This window comes from Anguilla anguilla, chromosome 1, assembly GCF_013347855.1.
Source record: "Anguilla anguilla isolate fAngAng1 chromosome 1, fAngAng1.pri, whole genome shotgun sequence".
Classification (NCBI taxonomy): Eukaryota; Metazoa; Chordata; class Actinopteri; order Anguilliformes; family Anguillidae; genus Anguilla; species Anguilla anguilla.
In genome coordinates, this window is record NC_049201.1 from 17,788,943 (window position 1) to 17,809,324 (window position 20,382).

The 20,382-nt window shown below is 37.7% G+C and overlaps 1 protein-coding gene across 2 annotated transcripts; it reads right to left on the reverse strand.

The window, feature by feature from the left end:
• Window positions 1–216: 216 nt before the first annotated feature.
• On the reverse strand, window positions 217–19,231 carry LOC118212750 (sodium/bile acid cotransporter-like). 2 transcript variants are annotated; one of them, XM_035391115.1, is made up of 6 exons: window positions 19,044–19,231; window positions 5,575–6,032; window positions 4,093–4,297; window positions 2,807–2,985; window positions 1,915–2,114; window positions 217–1,698 (listed from the first exon to the last, which is right to left on the reverse strand). In XM_035391115.1, exons 2-6 carry the CDS (start codon window positions 5,991–5,993, stop codon window positions 1,643–1,645), a joined length of 1,059 nt encoding a protein of 352 aa, XP_035247006.1. In that variant the 5' UTR covers window positions 5,994–6,032; window positions 19,044–19,231; the 3' UTR covers window positions 217–1,642. The 2 variants fall into 2 exon arrangements, with proteins under 2 accessions (XP_035247006.1, XP_035246922.1); XM_035391031.1 differs by lacking the exon at window positions 19,044–19,231 and adding an exon at window positions 10,157–10,309.
• Between the last annotated feature and the right edge of the window lie 1,151 nt (window positions 19,232–20,382).

Here is a 20,382-nt window from a genome sequence, read left to right on the forward strand (position 1 = left end):
TTTTATGGATTAATGAACACTATATATAAATTAATAAACACCATATATAAAAGCCATAATTGTGTAGATTGCCACAAAGTTGAAATGTATACATGATAAATCATACTCATATACTTTTGTGTTCTCTTTTGCTTTCTAAAGTAAAAATATTATGTAGGGTTGTTTTTTTTTTTTTTTTGCACAAATCTCTCAATAAAAGAGGCATACTACACAAGGTGCACTATCCAGCATTTAATATTTAATTATCTGTACATTAAAATCCATAAGCAAAATAACTCCCATTACCATCCTTTTATGCATTCAGCATATAAAAGAGAATGCTACAACCAATTTAGCTATCTTAAACATATGACTAAAATAAAGGGGTTGAAACAAGTGATGGCTATATAATCCGCATATTTAACTTCTAAAATGTACTAGTTTGGCTCAAACAAATCAGCTCTAAATCAAAATAAACTAAAATATATGGGTGCTAATACAATCGGGTGAAAGTCCTTGGACACCTGTTTTAATCAACATATACATAATCTTACATCCAAAAAACTTGTTACAAATACTTAGGTAGGATAACGGTTCAATATATAAAACAGCATTAATTTGTGCAATCAGCTAGCACCTACTGATTAAATATGGGCTCACAAGCATATCATGTGTACCATTTACTGTTTATGAATATGAGCCTACACAGTAGCAGATAACCATCACTGGTGTGTGCTTCATGGCACAAGTGAATGTAATAAATTAAGGCATGTTGTCCTGCAACCATTGATCAAAAGAGTAACTAAGAAAAATATTAATTGTGAGAGATCTTTTCAGTTTCTTTAATGCATGTGGAAGAAATTGTTGACTGTTAAGCAACCACTGTGAATTACTGAAAGGCACCTACAAAGGAAGCCCAATCTAAACATGGAATGTAATAGTATTTTTATATTATCAGTCCAATAGCTGCTAGCCAGAGGGAAAGCCCAGGGAGAATGCTAAGTGAACTACACACATTGTTGCATGACTTTAATGCCGCATTTTAACAATTTGTCTGCCTAACAGATGCCAAAGAACTGTGTTTTTGCTTTCACAGTACATACATTATCTCTCACAGTATACGTAGTAGTTCAGAAGTAAAAAATGCAATGGTTGTATTTTATCTCAAACCATTACATGTCAAAACACATTATAACAAGTTCAGAAAATAAATGTATTACAGGAACATTTGAATACTGAGTAATGGCGGTTTGAATGTTTGCTAATGGATTATGTTATGAAGATAGCAGTAAATCTTGAGTTCTCTCTCAGCAAATCTCATTGAGGTAGACATTTAATATTAGGTCCAGATGCACCTTTTGGGAAGAAAGCCCATCTTTGTCTTACCATCCACCATGCTGACCAATGCCTCAGAGTTATGTCCCAGGCATGTTAATGGCAATATAAAGTGAAGCAATCTACAGTGGCATGTGACATAAAGTTGCATGTTACACACTGGAAATAGGACTGACACACTGTGCTCTTGTACCTAACAAAACTACCAAGCTGGACAAGCTGAGTGTCACAGACAACAAAAAAATCTTTACGACAGTCCTCTGGTCTTCACACCTGGTGGAATATTGAGCGGGGCCAAATCAGAAGTCCTTATGGGCCTCAGCCACATCTATGGTGCCTTCACTTCTTGTACTTTACCTTCCACTACCAGATATGGAGGTTTCTCTGTAAGAGATTTAAAATAAGAAGATAAATAAGTCAAGTTTGCCTTCTGATGATGTATTTGGACATACATTTGGAACTCTTCTGAAAAGGTGATCAAATCAGACAAGTATTGATATATTTCGTCTACACCACCCATACTCCATGTAAGCATTCTTCAGCAGCACAAAGGAGTGTGTGGAGTACATACAGCACAACACAGAGTCTGAAGATACGAACCCTCAGCTGCTGGCTTGAACCTCTTGTAACACCTGAAGATAATGATTAAGAGCAGAGACTCGAGGCCCTGAAAAAAGATGTAGACAACTGGGAACAGGAACAGGGCTCCAATGCCCTCTGGTGGAAAGGTGACTTTCAAGATGGTGGAACACAGTTGGATGTTCTGACAGCCGGTCTCCACTGCAATGGTCCTCCTGCATCTGTGAAAGGAGATTGAATGTTTTGTACCTCACTGGACGTTACAGCGGTAGCCAGAATAAATCTGAGCACATTCTGGTCTCAGTCAATTCAAATATATGAATTTTGTATAAATTGTCAGTCATAACATAGTGACATGTGAAATATGTCAAAAGAATAGTATTTTCATTATGAATAGGCCTATAATAATAGGTGCTATTTTGTTGTCAAACATGACAATATTCACTATGAATTTAGTCACCGTTCGTGCTAAATGTAATTAAGTTTTACACCTACAGTGACACTGTAAAAACTTACTATGATAGAACAAACCATCCCAAGACATATTCAGTCTATTTAATACATGGGGCACTAATTATCTGCCTGTTTTACTCCAGAAATAGAGCCTGAATAGACAGCTTGACACGTGTTCACATATACAAGAATCATACCACTTATTTGCACTTATATGAACAAAATTTTTGGATAAAAAGGACCCTTGTGGGACTAACATACTTAAGTATGCGTTTGTAAACATGATAATTTATTAGGTTTATTTTTTATCTGTAACATTATTTTTTGTTTGCAATTTAATTTGAATTAGATGTTTGTTGGACCACTGCATTTCCTTTTAAACAATTATGTGTTTTATTGTGGACATTCACAGTAGTATTTTATGAACATTTTTAAATATTAAAATATTCTGTTCACTTACCTCTCTTTGACCCTAAAGACACAAGACATGATATACCCAAGTAGAAAACCGATCAGTGGCATCAAGGATGCCATGGCAATCATCTTGGGTGATATGACCACCCAAACTGTATCCCCAACTATGATGCCTGCTATGATACCAATCACCACAGCTGCAATCAATAAGAGGCTGAGTCCAACCTGTGGAACATGTGTAAATACAAATATAATAATGAAAAAGTAAGCGCAACATTCTGAGGCCCTGTCCACACGTAGGCTATACGGATTTTTCTGAAAACGTAGTTTTTTCCCTCCGTGTTGGCCTCTCGTCCACACGAAAACGGCGTTTTAGGTCACTGAAAACGAAGCTTTTTGAAAACGCCTTCCAAGGTGGAGATTTTTCTAAACTCCGGTTTCTGCCTTCGTGTGGACAAGAAAAACGGAAATTAATGAAAACGCTGACGTCATGACGTCAACTCGTGCATGAGTTACCATGGCAATTGGTGTATTGCGCATGCGGCAATCGTTCCAGCGTTCTCCTGTTCGACGGAGATATTTTCAAAACGCCGGTCGTGTGGATAGGATTCTTTTTTAAGGGGGAAAAAACTACGTTTTCAGAAAAATCCGTATACGTGGGGACAGGGCCTTAGATTAATCAAAAATAAATATCACCTGATGATCATAATGCATTTGAAAACACAATTACACTGTTCTTTAAGCTGCTTACACTAAACTTTAGTTGTAACACCAAATCCAATGTATATTGCTTTTTGGTTCAATCTGTCAATAAACTGTGTAGCTCTAAAATTATTAAACTAAAGTATATTGGAACAAATGGCAGTCATATAACTTGTTACCCACAAAAAGAATACAAAAGAAAAATTTGCATTGCCTATTCACGTGAACAGTTGTTATTAAGCATTTGATAGCCAGCTAATGCAACTATCCTTCAACATCATGATCTGTATGGCTATGTAACAGAGAATGTCTTGAAGAAATTTCTTTTTTTTTTAAATACCCTTACAAGCTTCAAAAAAACTTCTGTATAGTGATTAAATGGGAATTATATGGGACACATTAAAACACATATACTGCAATAGTACTGCATTACTAGGAATTATTAGTAGTAATTACTTGTCATTATTGGTGTGTTATGCTACTAGTAATTACTAATCCTACACTACATTCATTTGGCACCCTTTTATCCAGAGCCTACAAAGAAACTCTTAAGTGGCACATTACCTAGCTTAACCACAAGCTCCTCACTTAAAGGGGAAAGAATAGGTGCACGTGGAACTGATTCTGTACCTTCTTAACAACTGGGGAGTAGCGTGGTACCCAGTGATTGATGGCGATACCAATGAGACAGGGCAATATGGACATGATCAGGGCAATTACAATGCCAAAATAAGGCACATTATACAGCATGTTGGGTATGCCCTTGCAGTACAAAAAAAGGAGAAGTGGCATAATTCCCAATGCCATTATAGTTGAGAATGTGGTCATCACAATGCTAAGAAAGAGAAAGAAAAACAGAGGTTAGCACCTATGAATATTATAGCTGTAAGCACACAAGGGCATCATATTTTTCAATTTCAAGCACAATTACATTGAGTTGGTTTGTTAGACTTCTACAGTCATCTGCATTGAATCCAGGATTTAAGTGATTTTTAATACCGTGCAACAAGGCTGTTTTAACTAACTAACTATATTCCCAAGCAGCCACAGTGTCTGCAGGTTTTTGTGGTTTTCTTTCTTTAATGCCCATGGTTTTGGAATCATCAACTTAGGGACCTGTCTGATACAGCAATGAATTTCTGAATGTTTCTTCACATTTTCATCTTTATCATGCTGCCATGTGGTTGGATTGGCCTAAGCCTTCATCATTCAGCCATATTTTGACATAACCACTAGAAAAGCAATGCATGTATAAGGGTATGTGGGGTGAGGTAAATTACCAAAGTTTGTCCTAATTGGTCAATTTCAAAATTCTAAATGGCAGAAAATCTAATATGTTGATCTTATGGTTCTTTCAGGCAAATTAGTTCTTTGTGAGAAGGGACATCGACCTCCATTGTTTTCAAGTCTCCAGGTCAAACAGTGCAGGAGTAATGAATTCATAGTACCTGCAATTTCAACTGCCTATCGTAGCACTACCAAGGGCCTAACCGCCACCAAATCGCAAGGGAAACAAAGTTTGTGTGGAGCAAGACATTATTGGCTTTGTATAAGGATTAAATAACTTAATAATGGATGGATGGGTGGATTTGTTTGTGTTCTTAGTCATGGAATCAAAGGCATATATTTTCATATGGATACCTATTACAGCAAAGAGAAGCAATATCCTAAATTTATGTTTGAAGTAAAGTTACCAGGTCACAGACTTTAAAATTGTGCATACCCTTTTATTGAATCGATAACTGACAGAACCACAAATAAAATTTCCATTCCAAAAATGCATTTTAAGAATACATATTAGGGCTGGCAATTGTATTTGTATTTGTTTAATAAAATGCTATGATACTATTTAATATAATACTATGAACACTATGTGGGAAGATTATCTCAAAATGTGCACTAGTGTTGTTTTTGGGCTGTTATATTGAAGTCCGATGAAGGCTTTCACAGAAGTGTTTAAGTAGTTTCAAACAAACAAGCTATTTCTCAAATAAAAAGTACTAAAAAAGAATAAAAAATTAAAAAGTACTAATATCAAATATGTTGGAGAGTGAGGGGAGGAGCTGCTGTTTTCTGGAAGAATGTAAGGGATTAATATGTCAGCATGCTTACCTAAGGTTCATATCACCCTCAAGAGCCAGAGCGACAAGATTGGACAGGTTACCTCCTGGACAACATCCACAGATGAGTATGGTTACTGCTTCCATAGGGCCCACCTGGAAGATTTTGGTTAAAGTGAAGGCAGTGAGGGGCATGATGCCAAACTGAGCTACCAGAGCTATGGCCACCCCTTTGGGCTTAACGACATAGGCCTTGATCTTTGCAACTTCCATGGTGCAGCCCAGGGAAACCATGGTTGTGCAGAGGATGATGATAGTGAGGCCACTGACAATCTTGTCTGTGACCGGATCAAAGACAAGGCTCATGTTGCCAGTGGGGTTGTGAGGTGTGACATTGTAGAGGTTGCCATTGTCCCAAAGGTCGTTGCTTCCACTGTATTGCAACGCTGTCTGGTTCCTGGTGGCATCCATTCTAGAGTTGATCCTTTAACCTCTGTTTTTGCCCTGGGACTGGAGAAGGAAAATTAAGAAAATATCAAGAAAATGTATCAAGTTCAAGTTGACCTAATTGTCTGCAGCTGAAAGAATTATATGCCTAATGCTCAAAGTTCAGTTTCAGCTTGACTTGACCAAAGGGAATATGTGCTCCAGGCAACTTTGTATATTGATGCCTGATAAAAGATTTTTAAAAATCAAGCATTTTGTTTTTAATGGATTTTTTCTTTTTTTGCAGACGGATAATTGGGCCATGGGTCAGCCACAGTCAGCCATTGCCTCGGGTGTTTTTCATTAATGAGCCTGTTACGCAGCTGAAAGATATCTTCCTTGTGATTTTCAGCTGCTATAACTCTGTGGGGCCCTCAAGCCTTTCCACACAAAGCACATGCAATATGAATTCTAAGCAGGAATTAATATTATCTGAGCAGATATGGTATCTGTTTAGTTCTATGATTAGGATATTAATGTCTGTTTAGTTCTATGATTAGGATATTAATACTGTATGCAAGTTTGTTGTACTCCTGTTTCCACGTTACTGAAGCATGTCTGGCTCCTTTAAATTAATTCAGCAATGCTCCATCTCTTCCTCTACAATTTGGCGGTAGCAGGCCATCTACAAAGCTAACCACACACCATAGTAAAGAAATATAAAATAATTTTTAAAAAGCATTCATGTCATGTCAGAGCAGAAACACTGTCAATGGGTGAACAGAATTAAGAGGCCTAACATCACCCAATTAGTTAAAAGAAACTATCCATGGGCTTATTCATGGATTTGAAGGTTAAAATGTTAAACAACAAGGGGAAGCCAATATTAAAAGCAACACATCTGTGGATTACTAGAATCAAACAGAAAGGATGTGACATCATTTTGACTGCCACATTGTAGCTGAGCCTTTATGTCTCAAAGAGTGTTTCAGCTAGGTTACAGATATTTTGTTGAAACTTTTGTTGAAGTTTGTGTTAACATATCTCGTACCAGCCCGCACCGATCTGCCATTCTATAAATATACTATAATTTTACCCACACCAACAGAGAGGTAGATAAATAGATACCTAGCTACAAACAACAAACTCCATAATGTGTGGGACCATTTTTTTTCTTGATTTGGCTCTGCGCTCCACAATTTTAGATTAATAATCAAATCATTCACAAAGTGCACATTCTCTGCTTTTATTTAAGGGTATTTTTATACACTTTGGTTTCACCAGGTAGAAATGACAGCACTTTTCAAACATAGCTGCCCATGTCAGGGCACCATAATGTTTGGGATATATTAATGTTATGTAAATGAAAATAGTCATTTTTAGTACTTCATCGCATATCCTTTGCATGCAATGACTGTTTGAATTGTACCACAGACAGTGACAGACTGGGATCAAAAAATGGCCCTAACATTTGCAAAGACTGTTGGAGGTGTAAAGCCTGCATCATTTCACTTCCGGTCTGGAACTGGTGTCACTTGGACATATTGACCCCTTATTGGAGACAATGTGTAACTATGTGGTTGTTCATGTAAGTTTTTTTTAAGGAGATATCAATGAAATACAATGACATTTATTGAAAATGAAAACTTACTTGTTTACTTGCTAGCTAGTGCGACTAAACAAAAAGGACATATTGCTAAATTCAGCTGGTTATCACGAAATTAGCTACTTATATTAGCACGTTAACCAGATAACATTGGCTAGTTAACAACTCTGAAGAACCTATTGCTTGCTAGCGTTCAACAAGACACACTAACAGTTCCTGGCTAGCAGGGTTGTTGAACAGTCTACTTAGCTGTATCCAGGAATTAACGTTAAGCTATTGAAAATGCTCTTATTTTGCTCCATTATCCAAACGTTTGCTTAACTTTTTATTTATTATTCAGCTGGTGACATTAGTCATTTAGAATGCTGACTCGCTACCTATTTAAGAACACCTTTGATTAAGAACCTATTGCTTGCAAGCTAGCAGAGGTAATGCCATTAGCCTTCCCACTCGCAATTACACCACTACATTGGGTTTTAGTTGCTGTATTGTAAAATAATCATGGTGGATCTTCCAAAAAGACGACAGCATGCCCTCACATTCCCAAGCCCTGACCAATCAGAACAATATATGTTATTTGCACCAAGCCCTGACAAATTTTTATTACCTGCGACCGCAGCTATATAGCTCTGTCTGTCGATTGGCCGGTTGGTTGGTCGGTTGGTCCACAAAAGTGTCCCATCCCATAGCGGTCACAGTTTTCAAGAGGCTGAAATTTGGCATGGAAGTTGGTCATGACCGAAGGTAGAGCTGAGTAACTTTCAGGCCGATTAACCAAGGGGGGGGGGGGTCGCAGCTATTGCGGATTCACGCTTGTTTTAAATAAAATCAGATGAAAACAAATAGGCCTACATTAGCTTGAGACAGACAGATCATGAAAGTCAAGACATTAAAATAATTGCTATGTATGACTGGTGTAAAACCAGTGTTGCCAATTTAGCGACTTTGTCGCTAGATTTAGCGACTTTTTGACCTTCCCTAGTGACTAAAAATCTTATTTAGCGACTAGCGACAAATTTGGCGACTTCTGGCAACTTTGGCAACCTCCATTCTCGTTGTCGAGCAACGGCAAAAATCACGTTTCACCGATTTGTGAATTACATCACGTCTGCCTTTCCTAGTGCTCTAGCGTTGCCACAAAATGTTTGTATTGTGCAGAAAAGTTAGTTAGATAGCTACAATACAACTGCTATACTGTCTAGCTAGCTGGCTAGTTATAGATAGCCGGTTTGACAGCTCAACTGCTAGCTAGCTTACCAGCTAGTTCTTAATTAGTCAACTGAAGGCTATGCTTCTATAAAATATTGACTGCTTATTTATGACTTTGAAACCACATCAGAAATGTCCTTGTCACAATGAGTCACTAGTTTTTTTTCCATAAAATCATGGAGCCTGCCAGCTACCAGATGTTTGTAAGACAACTTAAAAGCTTTCTTGTAGCGCGGCCTTGTCGGTTCATGTCATTTACATCTGCATTTACTGGTTTACCATGATCCTTCAAGTTTAGATACCCATACCTGTATAAAACCCCTGGGAAGCCATTTGTCCCAAACTTTATGGAGCTCAATGTATTTCTGTTTATTCTGACTTATGTTGTTATTTACTATTTAGTTTATACTAGACATAGAAGAAAGTATAGCACCAAGATGGATGGCTAACTCAAGCACCCATTCCATTTAACTAGCTAGTTGGTTTACTACCTACCTATTTGCACAGTCTTTTTGCACATACAATTGTAAATACATCTGTAAATATTCTCAGACTGTACAAAGCCAGATGTACATTACAGTATGCGCTACAGCAATGCAAATGACTTTTCATGAAAAATTATATGCTACCTAAGAAATTTTGACATACACCAGCCTATCTAGCTGATATATGTTCATTTAAAAAAAAAATCAAGAATATTTTAATATGTTTAATCATTTAGCTAATAAGAAAAAAATACCCAGCTATCCCAATTTTTTTTCTTTTTTTTTTTGTACAACTGGTACAAACTTATCATTTGGGTGGGAATTGAACTGGTATAGATGGGAAGAAAAGACAAATACAACTTCTGGTTTGAGATGATACTCTCTTCAGAACTTCTGAAAATGAAGTGTCCACCCCAGGTCCCAATCACAAAACCTATTAGTCTGACCTGGGCACTGTTGCTGTTACAGTTGTGAGTTTATCTGCTACTTTTTTCCAGTTTAAACATAGATTTTCAACGAAACTTGTAAACCCTATGCCAAATGCACCCCCATCTTCAGTTCACAAAGATATGTCCCAAGGTGTATTTTTTTATTTTAAAAATAAAACGAGTAGATTGAGCGGACTACCACACAAGGAGTGGCTGGAGACGAGTAGGTTCAAAAAGAAGTACAACTTCTGCACCGTTTCTCCATTATGAATTTCATATTCAATGTTTATTGAAAGCACAAGCACTTAAATAAAACTACAGAAGATAACATTTTTTGAACGGTTGATAAAACATTTATACATTCTTCAAAAAAATTCTACGTTACAGTTCTTCATTTTCCTAATCCTTTATCCTTGCTGGTAAAATGATGAGGACCCATTCAAGATTGTACTGGAGAAAGAATAGCTATTTCTTGCTTACCTTCATTGTGTGTGGCTTTGCAGGAATTGACACTGTGCTGCTGCTATGAATTCAGATTGAGGGCTAATTTCCCCATTCCACATTATTGGGTTTTACTCCACTCCTTACCTCCTAGCCAAGCTGCATCCCCTCCCTCCCAGCCTATCACATGGCATGACAGTCACATGGGAAGGGCATACAGTGGTCCTATCCGATAGGCTGCAATCTTGCTCTCTTCCAGAAAACAACCATGTACATTATTTTGGTTGAAAACCCCTAGTTCTTAAAAGCAAGAAACTGTCTTACATCTCAATGTATCGTAAATTATCTGTTGTGTATCACAGAACTTGCAAAATCTAACTATTGAATAACTGAATTGTTTATTGATTGCTGCTGAACAGTGTGGGTTTGGTGGAGTGAAGTTAATTAATGTTACTGGCATTCTGCAATTACTATTTCAGCCCTCCTCTTGGCATTACTGATCAGATATGGCATCTCTCTCCATGTTATATATTTGAAAGATAGGGTTTTTAAGTAAAACAGGTTTTGGTATTCTTACTCCAGAAACCTCTAACCAGATGTAAGTTGTGTTTTCTATATGATGTGTTGACATCAGTAGCAAGTTGAGATCCACCAATGTCAATAGCATCTGGAATCAGGCAGGCAAAGGAAGCTATGTTACACTAAGAGTCTCCCTGTTTGCCTGTTTGTTGGGATGTTCTAACTGCACTGCTTAGTGTTGTCTATCTGTTTTGAGGAGCGTGGGAAAGCTTCCTTGGCATTAATCAGCTTGATTGTGAGGACAGAGTGCTATTGTTGCCATGGGGCTGCGGAGGGCTTTTCTACTTGCCATTCATGCACTGGCACTGGACGACCAATAACTGTTGTGCAATCAGCCTAGCTTTCAATAGCTCTGCCTGGCAGTCTGACCGTATCACTTTGTGGGGCACCTCTCTCGATTGTCCCTTTCACTTTTGAAACCCAGGGACATTGGCAGCCAGCTTCCAGTAGCTACTTGTAATTTATTCCCATCTTGACACAGTAAACCAAGAGCAAGATGTGTGAAATAAACACTGGCTGGATTGGGTGCCACAATACAAATTGGTGGTGAAGGTGCACTGGGAAAACTCAGTTAATTTTAAAAAGAATTACCAAGGCACTTTTCATATTTCATGAAATTATAAATGTTTTTTTAGCATTGCATATCCTCTGAAGAAATATTTTAAAAAGTCATGGTGACACATTTTGGCTTACTAGCATTCCAGCATGGGTGTGACATAACATGTGAGACCAGTTCTTATTCAAACTAGCCTAAAAGTATGACAATCAAAAGGTGTGAAGCAATTGGGATTTAACACAGGATGCTCCTGGCTTAAAAATTGGGGGTATCAGGGCATTTAGGGATTTGTGGTCTAAAGTAAGAAATTAAACTTAGAGTAACTCTAAAGCAGCTTGTACAGTAATATTTCCTGGGGGCACAGTAATGAACACGTAAATTTTATAACATTATTTCAGTTATATACACAAAAATCAGTTATTATATTGTGCCATACTTCTTTTCTTTCTTAATTCACAAGTGACACAAGCTTATTATTATTATCATTATTATTATTAGTATTATTATTATTATTATTATTATTATTATTATTACAACCCTTTCTTCTCCAGTGTGTTGGCCAGACTGCTGCCTCAGAGCTACATTCCAGAATTAGTAATGGCCAGTAATCCCTCTCCCAGTAGCTGTTGTTGGAAGTCATCTCCTTCCAGCAAATTTGTAGGTTCACTCTGTGATGTGTGTCTCTGCTCTGCTCAGCCAGTCAGCTGACGGTCATAGGTTGGCTGCCCACGAGACATATCTACAGGCCTCAAACATAACATGTGTGGTTTTAAGAGGCTTTGGATTGTTTAAACAATATATGAAATATGTGTAAATATTCCCAGAATATTTTATTCTTTCTTGAGCCCGAACTAAAGATTTATGCTTAACACATCATACTGTAGGAGCAATAATTGGTATATTCTCAAATATGTATTAGAGAGAAAAATCATATCTGAACATCTAAATAATTTACTATAAAACACTCACACTGAAATGTGTATATTTATGCATGATTTACTAAATTAAACATTCTACTGAACATTGTTTGATATGTCCTGCCTTAATATAGCAGAATTACATACAATTTTTTTGTTTTTTACTATATTATACATTTTACAATATTATTAAAAATTATTTAAAAAAAACAAGGCAAGGCCAGCACCCCTGAAGAACTATTACAATTACAGCTGCAAGCAGCGATGTTGGGGGCCAAGCACCAAGCGTGAACCAAAGAGCATTTAGTGCAATTTGTATCTTTCTGAAATGTCTGCAAAAATATTAATTAAGTTGTGCAACAACTTAGTTGCCTTCATACCACAGTTGTGTTGCTGGGGTGCACTGCATGCTTCAATGGGAGATGGAGACAAGCATTGTGAAAGGTTCAGTCCTTTCTTCTGACAGAGATAGAATGCAGTCTGTGTATTTGAACTAAGTTCTATCAGAAAAGCTGTTGTTGTTCAGCCAAAATTTATTGTAACTTATACTTGGATTGCATGTATTACAAACCTTATCCAGATATCACCCATACCAAATTTGTTGTTTATTGGATGTTAGGGCGTATCTGCAATGATTTGAATATAGCTATTTTGAGGTTCTGTAAGGCCACCTTGGTGGTGTGGTTCACAAAATAAGATACACATGATCTACATGAGTCCCTTTTCAGTTTGTATTTCCAAAATTTGAACAGTGGCTGGATTTAAAGGAGGTGTGGTCAGATATCTTTTCCACAATTTTTACATATTCATATTTGGTTATCTTTAAGGAGAAGATGCACTTTTTAGGACTGTTAGAGGGAAGCTATTTGAGGGTTCCTGTGGAATTGCATACGATTTGGCTTAATGGCGCTTATGCAAATTAGTATTTTGCAAAAAAAAAAAAAAAAAAGGGCCTACAGGCCATTGTACCATAAAACTGCAAACCTGTGTATGCTCATCCACAATATGGCTGTCTATCATCCACAGAAGTATCGTCATATTCTGCAACTTGGTGTATGTAAACTTTTGACCCACTGAAAATCTGACATAGTACTTAAAAGCTGAAATAAATGTCTCTTAGCTATTATTTTGAAATGACCTCTTATGGAAATAAAGTAGATACCCTAATTGACTTAACACAGGAAATGTATGGTAACATGAAATGTGTGGAGTTGTGAAAAATTGAGTTTGAATGTCTTTAGCCTAGGTGTATGTAAACTTTTGGCCTCAACTGTATCTCTGGACTGAAGAAAGGGAATCGAAACTTGAAGGACTCCCTGGCTGTGGTTGTGGTCAGAGTTAGAGGCAAATTCGACCCAAATTGATGTTCTAGGGTGAGGTTAAAGCAGGTGAGTAGCTTCTGTTGAATATCCTCACATGAATTTTTGTGAACTAATGACTGTTCCAGTAAACCCAGAAGGGGTTTCCATTCACAGTCTCCAAAATGAACACGAAGTTTTTTTGGCTCAGGGAAGATCCTGTTGGGTCGCTCGCAATGTAGGCCTATTCTCTGTTATTGTCAGACCTGTCTTGTGTGTGGTCCTCAGAGGCTTGTTCGCCTGGTTGGAAACCTCCTCTTGACATTCTGTCTTTTTTCCCTATGATCACTTTACTAAAGTTTCTAATCAGTACTTATATCAAAACTACGGCTAAGTGCCACTGAATGGCGGTAGACGAATTAAGAGCTCTTTGGTCAAGCAGCCATCTTGTATCAGGCCCCTCTCATTGGTTTGCTTTTTTTATTCCATGAGAAGATTTTATGTAAAAATTTTGGCAACCAGAGGATATTTCATCGAAAATAATGTTGCAATAGACTGAATAAAGCGTGGCCATCATTTTTTAGATAAATAATTGAAATGGTACATTTAATTGCTGCCTTAAAAATGTCATTCATTATAAATTAATTGTAATTTATGGTAACACATAATTCATCCATGTGTTAACACACTGTATTCTTAAAACAGATCATAAAACTCAAATTCCTAACCTAAAACACCCAAAAACAAAAGCACCCTCTAGTGCAGTGGTGTCAAACTCGTTGCCATGGAGGGTCGTGTGTATGCAGGTTTTCATTCCAGCCTCAGATCTTGATTATATAATTAGTTAAATTATTTGCTGAATTAGGGATGCAGGTATGTGCACAATGGTGACCCGACGTCTCTGGTGACCCGCATTGTCTAAATAAAAATTTTCTTATATTCTGTGCTTCAATGCAGTTAAACGCATATGGCTGAAAGAGTAATTGGACTCAATTAAGGCAGCATTAATTGGTTGGAATGAAAACCTGCATACACACGGCCCTCCATGGCAACGAGTTTGACACCACTGCTCTAGTGTATATTATCAGAGTCATTAAACTGCAAACAGGTCATCAGAGCAATGCAAGCCAATCAAGAGCATAGTGTTACTACCATATAGCATAACCACTGCATGTAACTCATCATGAGATATTAGCTCACATGTAATTCACATGCAAATAATCCAGACCATTTTAATCACAGAAGACTGCTTACATGTAATCTTTTTAGTTCTTGTGTTCAGTGCATTATTTGGTTAATGCTTTTCTTTCATTTAAGGAACATATCAAGAACCCCTTTCCCAGGTTTATTTTTATTTGTTAAATGTATTGAGGACCATGTTACTGCTGCATATTCATATTTTTCTGTCAAAACTTAAAACGCCAATGAAAAGTCAGTTATTCAGTTCCACAAAGTTGGAAATTGTTAATGACAGTGGTAAACGTGTGTGTGTGTGTGTGTGTGTGTGTGTGTGTGTGTGTGTGTGTGTGTGTGTGTGTGTGTGTGTGTGTGTGTGTGTGTGTGTGTGTGTGTGTGTGTGTGTGTGTGTGTGTGTGTGTGTGACAAAAAAAAAATTGTATTAGTCCACCTGTATATTTGTATTAGTCCACCTGTGGTTTAAAAAAAACTTTAGGTAGAGAAGACGTTTATAGGCCTTTCAGTTTATAAGCCTATTTATTGAATTGTAAACCTACGCACAAACATCTTTATTCAGTGTCTACCCACAATAACACAGATAGATGAATTTTACTTAAATAATAATCTTAGACACGACTGTGGTAGGGTGGGCGTGGTTTTGCGTTGGCTGCAGAGAGAGAGTGGACGGGGCGGCTTTCGGAACTCTGCGCCACAGCTGTTGGGGATTACTAATCAGCACCGATGTTTAATTGTTTGATTGATTGACAATGTGCTGATTACCTCGACAGTGAGCCTGGGCGCTTAAAAGGCGGTCTACGGAGGCAGAAGGGAGACTGACTGGAGACGGAGGAAGTGCTGACCGAGAGTCAGCAGCAACCATTGTGTTTTGTACGAAACCGAAAGCCGCGTGGCGGCCGTGAAATAAAAAGACGTATTCTCGTCCTGAAACAACTCTCGTCTATTAACCGAGCGGTGGCACTCAGCTTGCTACAACGACTTTCCTCCAAATAGTCTCCTTTAGCTTTAAATCACTGCTCATTTTGTAAAGTGGGATGTAGAGGAATGGGAGGGAGGCAGAGGAGTATTTAAATTTATTGAAATGTATATATATATATGTGTGTGTGTGTGTGTGTGTGTGTGTGTGTGTGTGTGTGTGTGTATATATATATATATATATATAACACCCACAATTCCACAAGTACCATTGGCCTCTACTGAACAAGTCAATCAAGACAATGAAGAGGTTCAAAGAGACAAAACAGACATCCATTAAGGTCAATAGCAAGCCTGACCCTAAACTTGGCTCAGTATGGGGTCTGTGGCTGTTGGGGGGGAAATAGTAGGTTTTACAGGCCTTTCTAAAGGACCATGCAAGAGCTGGATTGTAGTGGGGGAGGGGACTGAATGTTGGGATGCCATCTGGCCTCATAATGACAGGCTGCAGAGTGACAGTGCTGATCATTACCATCCCCTCAACTCTTCATATCGGTCTATAATAAGCAATAGGTCTGGTCAAATTAGGAATACATTTTAGGAATGCTTGATTGAAGAAATATTGATGATAAATCATCCACTATTTGTAAGGTGTCAGGATTAACAAGGGTGGAGATTGGAGCTTTGAATTCATCTCAGTGCTTAAGTATGTCCATGCATGAGAACTGTGCTGAATCTATATGGTGCATCGGCAGGGAAGGTAACATTGAACAAGCACAATCTCTGCAATTATGTATGGGAATGTTGTTGAGAAACAAATCTATCCAAAAAAATATCATCAGATAAAAGCTTTGATTCGAATATGCTTTTTCAACCAAGGGTTAATTACTTATCTATTTCTTTTTTCCAGTCATACATCTTTCATATTCATTGTCACATCTGTTTCTGTAGGAAGAATATTAATTTAGTGTGTGTGTTTGTGTGTGTGTGTGGTAGGAGTACTTTACTTTGTAGGTTTGCACACAGTGTCTGGTAAAAGCAACGTCCATCCTGAAGAGATGCAATTTTATGCTGGCCGGGTCCCAGATTTTCTTTTTGGCATATGAAGTGAGACTGAACATCCATGCAAAGGAAAATAAGCAGTGCACACACTAACACTGACTTCAATGAAATAAACTAGTGTACTCATTGCTGCATGATCCTGTTCAGTGCATATCCTGGATGATCTGAGGATGGATTAGCAAGGGGAAAGCTATGCTAGAAGAAATCTGGGATTGCTTGTCTCTGGGGGATCAACTGAGAAAAACAGAACAGGCCCTGCTACATCTTGTAGATTTTATCATCCCATAATTCCAAATCCCTCCAGTAAAAACACATGGAATCCATTGCATGAATACCTGGCGAGGTATTTGCCTTAATAGCCATTTTGGAGTATTGAATACTGCGTTTCAATGTATTTATTTATTGGTTTATTCATTTATTAGAGTATTGAAGTTTTTTCTTCCAACTTTATTGAATTTTAACAAATTACATTTTCAACAAGTACAGCATATATTTCAAAACAGTAGCCTATCAAGTAGAGAAAGGAAACATCATCAGAAGTAAAAAAAAAAAAAAAAAAAAAGAAAAAACAAAAGTAAATTTTTTTTTTAATGAAGTAAAAAGAAAAAAACATACTTTGTCTCAATTTCCATACATTTTTCATTCAAATGAAAATTGGATGCTCAGGGCAGAAAGTTGGAATTTGGGCAAAATTTTTCAGATGTTTTTCGTTTTGATAGCTTGTTGTTTTGGCTTTTTTCCAAGGTTATCCAAGTATAATTTAAACGTGGCTTTGAATTGAATGCGCAATTAGTAACTTTATCTGCAGTGCATTTGCGTCACTACCGGGTTACTGCAAACAGTAATGTAGACTGCGCACTAAAAAATTTAGTGCGGATATCTTGACCGATATTTTTGCAGATGGCGTGACCGCAGTGAAGTAGAGGTGCAAACTAAGGGCGCATAATCAATGAAAATCAGAAAGTCGCACACTCAGGTTCCTCCACATCTTTTACAGAAATGTTGGTAATACAGCAAGAAACTTCCGGACTTTGTGATTTTTCATAATGTACCAGCTCACAATAATAGCACAATCTATCGTTCATATTTTATGATGAAACTTGCAACAGAAGCGGAATGGAATAAGCAAATGTTTTAGCGCTCTGATCAAACTCATTTTCACGCAGGCAAATTATACATTTAGGTAGCCTATTATTTCCTCATGCTGTGTAAGATACAGTGAGGATGAAACAATTTTTTGGCAGGCCTAGTGAAAAAAACTTTTTACATGACAGTGCTTGGAGCAAAGTGGCAGTGTTGCCAGATCTGAAAACGATGAACCAGCCAATTTTTTTGTAAAATACAAAAAAGCATCACGTATATATTACATGAGAGCTGCGATTGAGATTGCCGACGGCGGGACGTGCTATTCACGTTGTTTCATTTGGAATGAGATTCGTCCGGATGTGCGTGAGCGCATGAAACAGCATGAAGCGTGCACTGCACCAACAGATATAAATGATTAGTGTGACGATATGGCAGTAAATAAATCAACAGCCCAAAGTATATGACAAACCGCCCAAAGCTTTTTCCCTATTGCTCATAAACATATAAGGTTTCCTATCTCCGCCCAATCTGGCAACACTGCAAGTAGTCATCATCTTAACTATTGCAACTCTACTAACTTATGGTGGTATAGAAAACACAATTATGTATGTAGGTTTTTCTTTTTAAAATCAATATTACAGAACCAGCGCACAACAAGGAGAGAACAGGCTTCACATAAACCCAAACCAACAATGCAACACCGCTTTCTCAGAAATAAAGATACACTGGAGGTATATTTTTGTTCTTTAAGGAACACATTTCCCAAATGCAGCCTGCCCTCAACTAAAGCAAAATAATGTTTGGGGGCTTATAAGTACCAGCAAAAAAGTACAGATTAATTATATACCGCTGGCTAAGGGTACAATTTTATGTACCTACATGGTACCACCCCAGTGACAAACGTTTGTACATTTTTAGGCACTTTTCCATATCTTTTTTTCCAGACTAGAATGTAAAGCGTGCGTTCGCTTATGACAGGCACAACTTATTAGGCATAATTAGGGATGAAATAACTGAATTAAAATCGGACGGCTGAGATGTAGCTACACAACAAAGTCGAGAGGAAAAACAAGACCCGCAAACTTAAAAACCCATAACATCCAGCATCCTACAATACACTGTACACTCGCACAGAGAACCATCAGCTATACGACTTTAAAATTGCAACTATTTTTATTAACCTGATTTTTTTTTTTTTTTACTTAGGACGCCCTCCAGTGACAGACATTAAAAACCTGCTAACGTACAAGACAGCGATCACATTATAGTAACATTTCCACGGCGGACATGGAAAATATGGCTATATAAATCTATCTTACCACTGACGGCTTTCTGCAGAAAAAGTAGGTAACGTAGGGTGGATTCAGGTAATTTGGGACATCAGGACAACTAAGCTTTGGACTGATGAGCTGTGTGAAAAATCAACCGCCAATCACTGAAAAAGTTTTAGAATTGTTGCTACAACCAGAGGTGGGTAACCCGGCTTCAAAGAGTAAAAAGACTGCCCATGTATTTGCTCCACCACCATGCACTAAATCAGCTGACTCTAATTAGCATAACTCTTCAGAATGATAGGAGACCTAATTATTGTAATCAGCTGGTTTAGTGCATGGTGGTGGAGCAAATACATGGTCAGTCTTTTTACTCTTTGAAGCCGGGTTACCCACCTCTGGCTACAACACCTTTTTTTTATCATGAAACAATGGATTTGATTGGTCTGATATAATCAGACGGATCGTGGTCTAGCCTATCCTTACAGGAATCAGTGTAAGAATGATCAGTGTAAGAATGTGGTAAATTCAATCACAAATGTTGCTTTAAATAAAGTTACAACCTGCACTACAAGATCATAATGAAGTGATTTAATCACAGGTTAAAACACATTAACAATATCTGTAAAATACTATTTTGTGTCTGTGAAATATTACCTGAGCATTTAAGATAAAATGGGACAGCACTGTTCAGGTAAAGTGAGACAGCATTAATGCTTTATTTAGCCTATAAAACTATAATATGGTCAACCTTTATGCATTTACATGTTAAGTTACAATGCTTTAAATTATTTGCAAATATGCACTTGGCATGCCTATTAACCCATGCCATGCCGTACCGTGTAACCAAGATCAGATTTGCGCAATGTAGGACGGAGTGTAGCACAGTGGGTAAGGAACTGGGCTTGTAACCGAAAGGTCGTAGGTTCGATTCCCAGGTAAGGACACTGCCGTTGTACCCTTGAGCAAGGTACTTAACCTCCAGTGCTTCAGTATATATCCAGCTGTAAAATGCTATGTAAAAACGTTTTGTAAGTCGCTCTGGATAAGAGTGTCTGCTAAATGCCTGTAATGTAATGTAGATCAGATAGATATCACCAGATTAATCTGTTACCTATATAACCAGTAAGTCAATAAATAAGTAAGATTCCAATTATTGACAGACAACTTCATAACAGGTGGTGGATTGCCAGGGTTTCTTTCTTGGGGTGGCAAGGGGGTCACAGACTCAGTAAGGGTGGACCACACTATCACCAACATATACATTAGCCAATGATAATGATCTTCGGGGAGAAGAATAAGTGTGGCACTTGAGATGGCCAATAAAATTCCAGAGATGGCCAGTGCCACACAGCCACCCAACTGGACATGCCCTTGCTTCATAAAT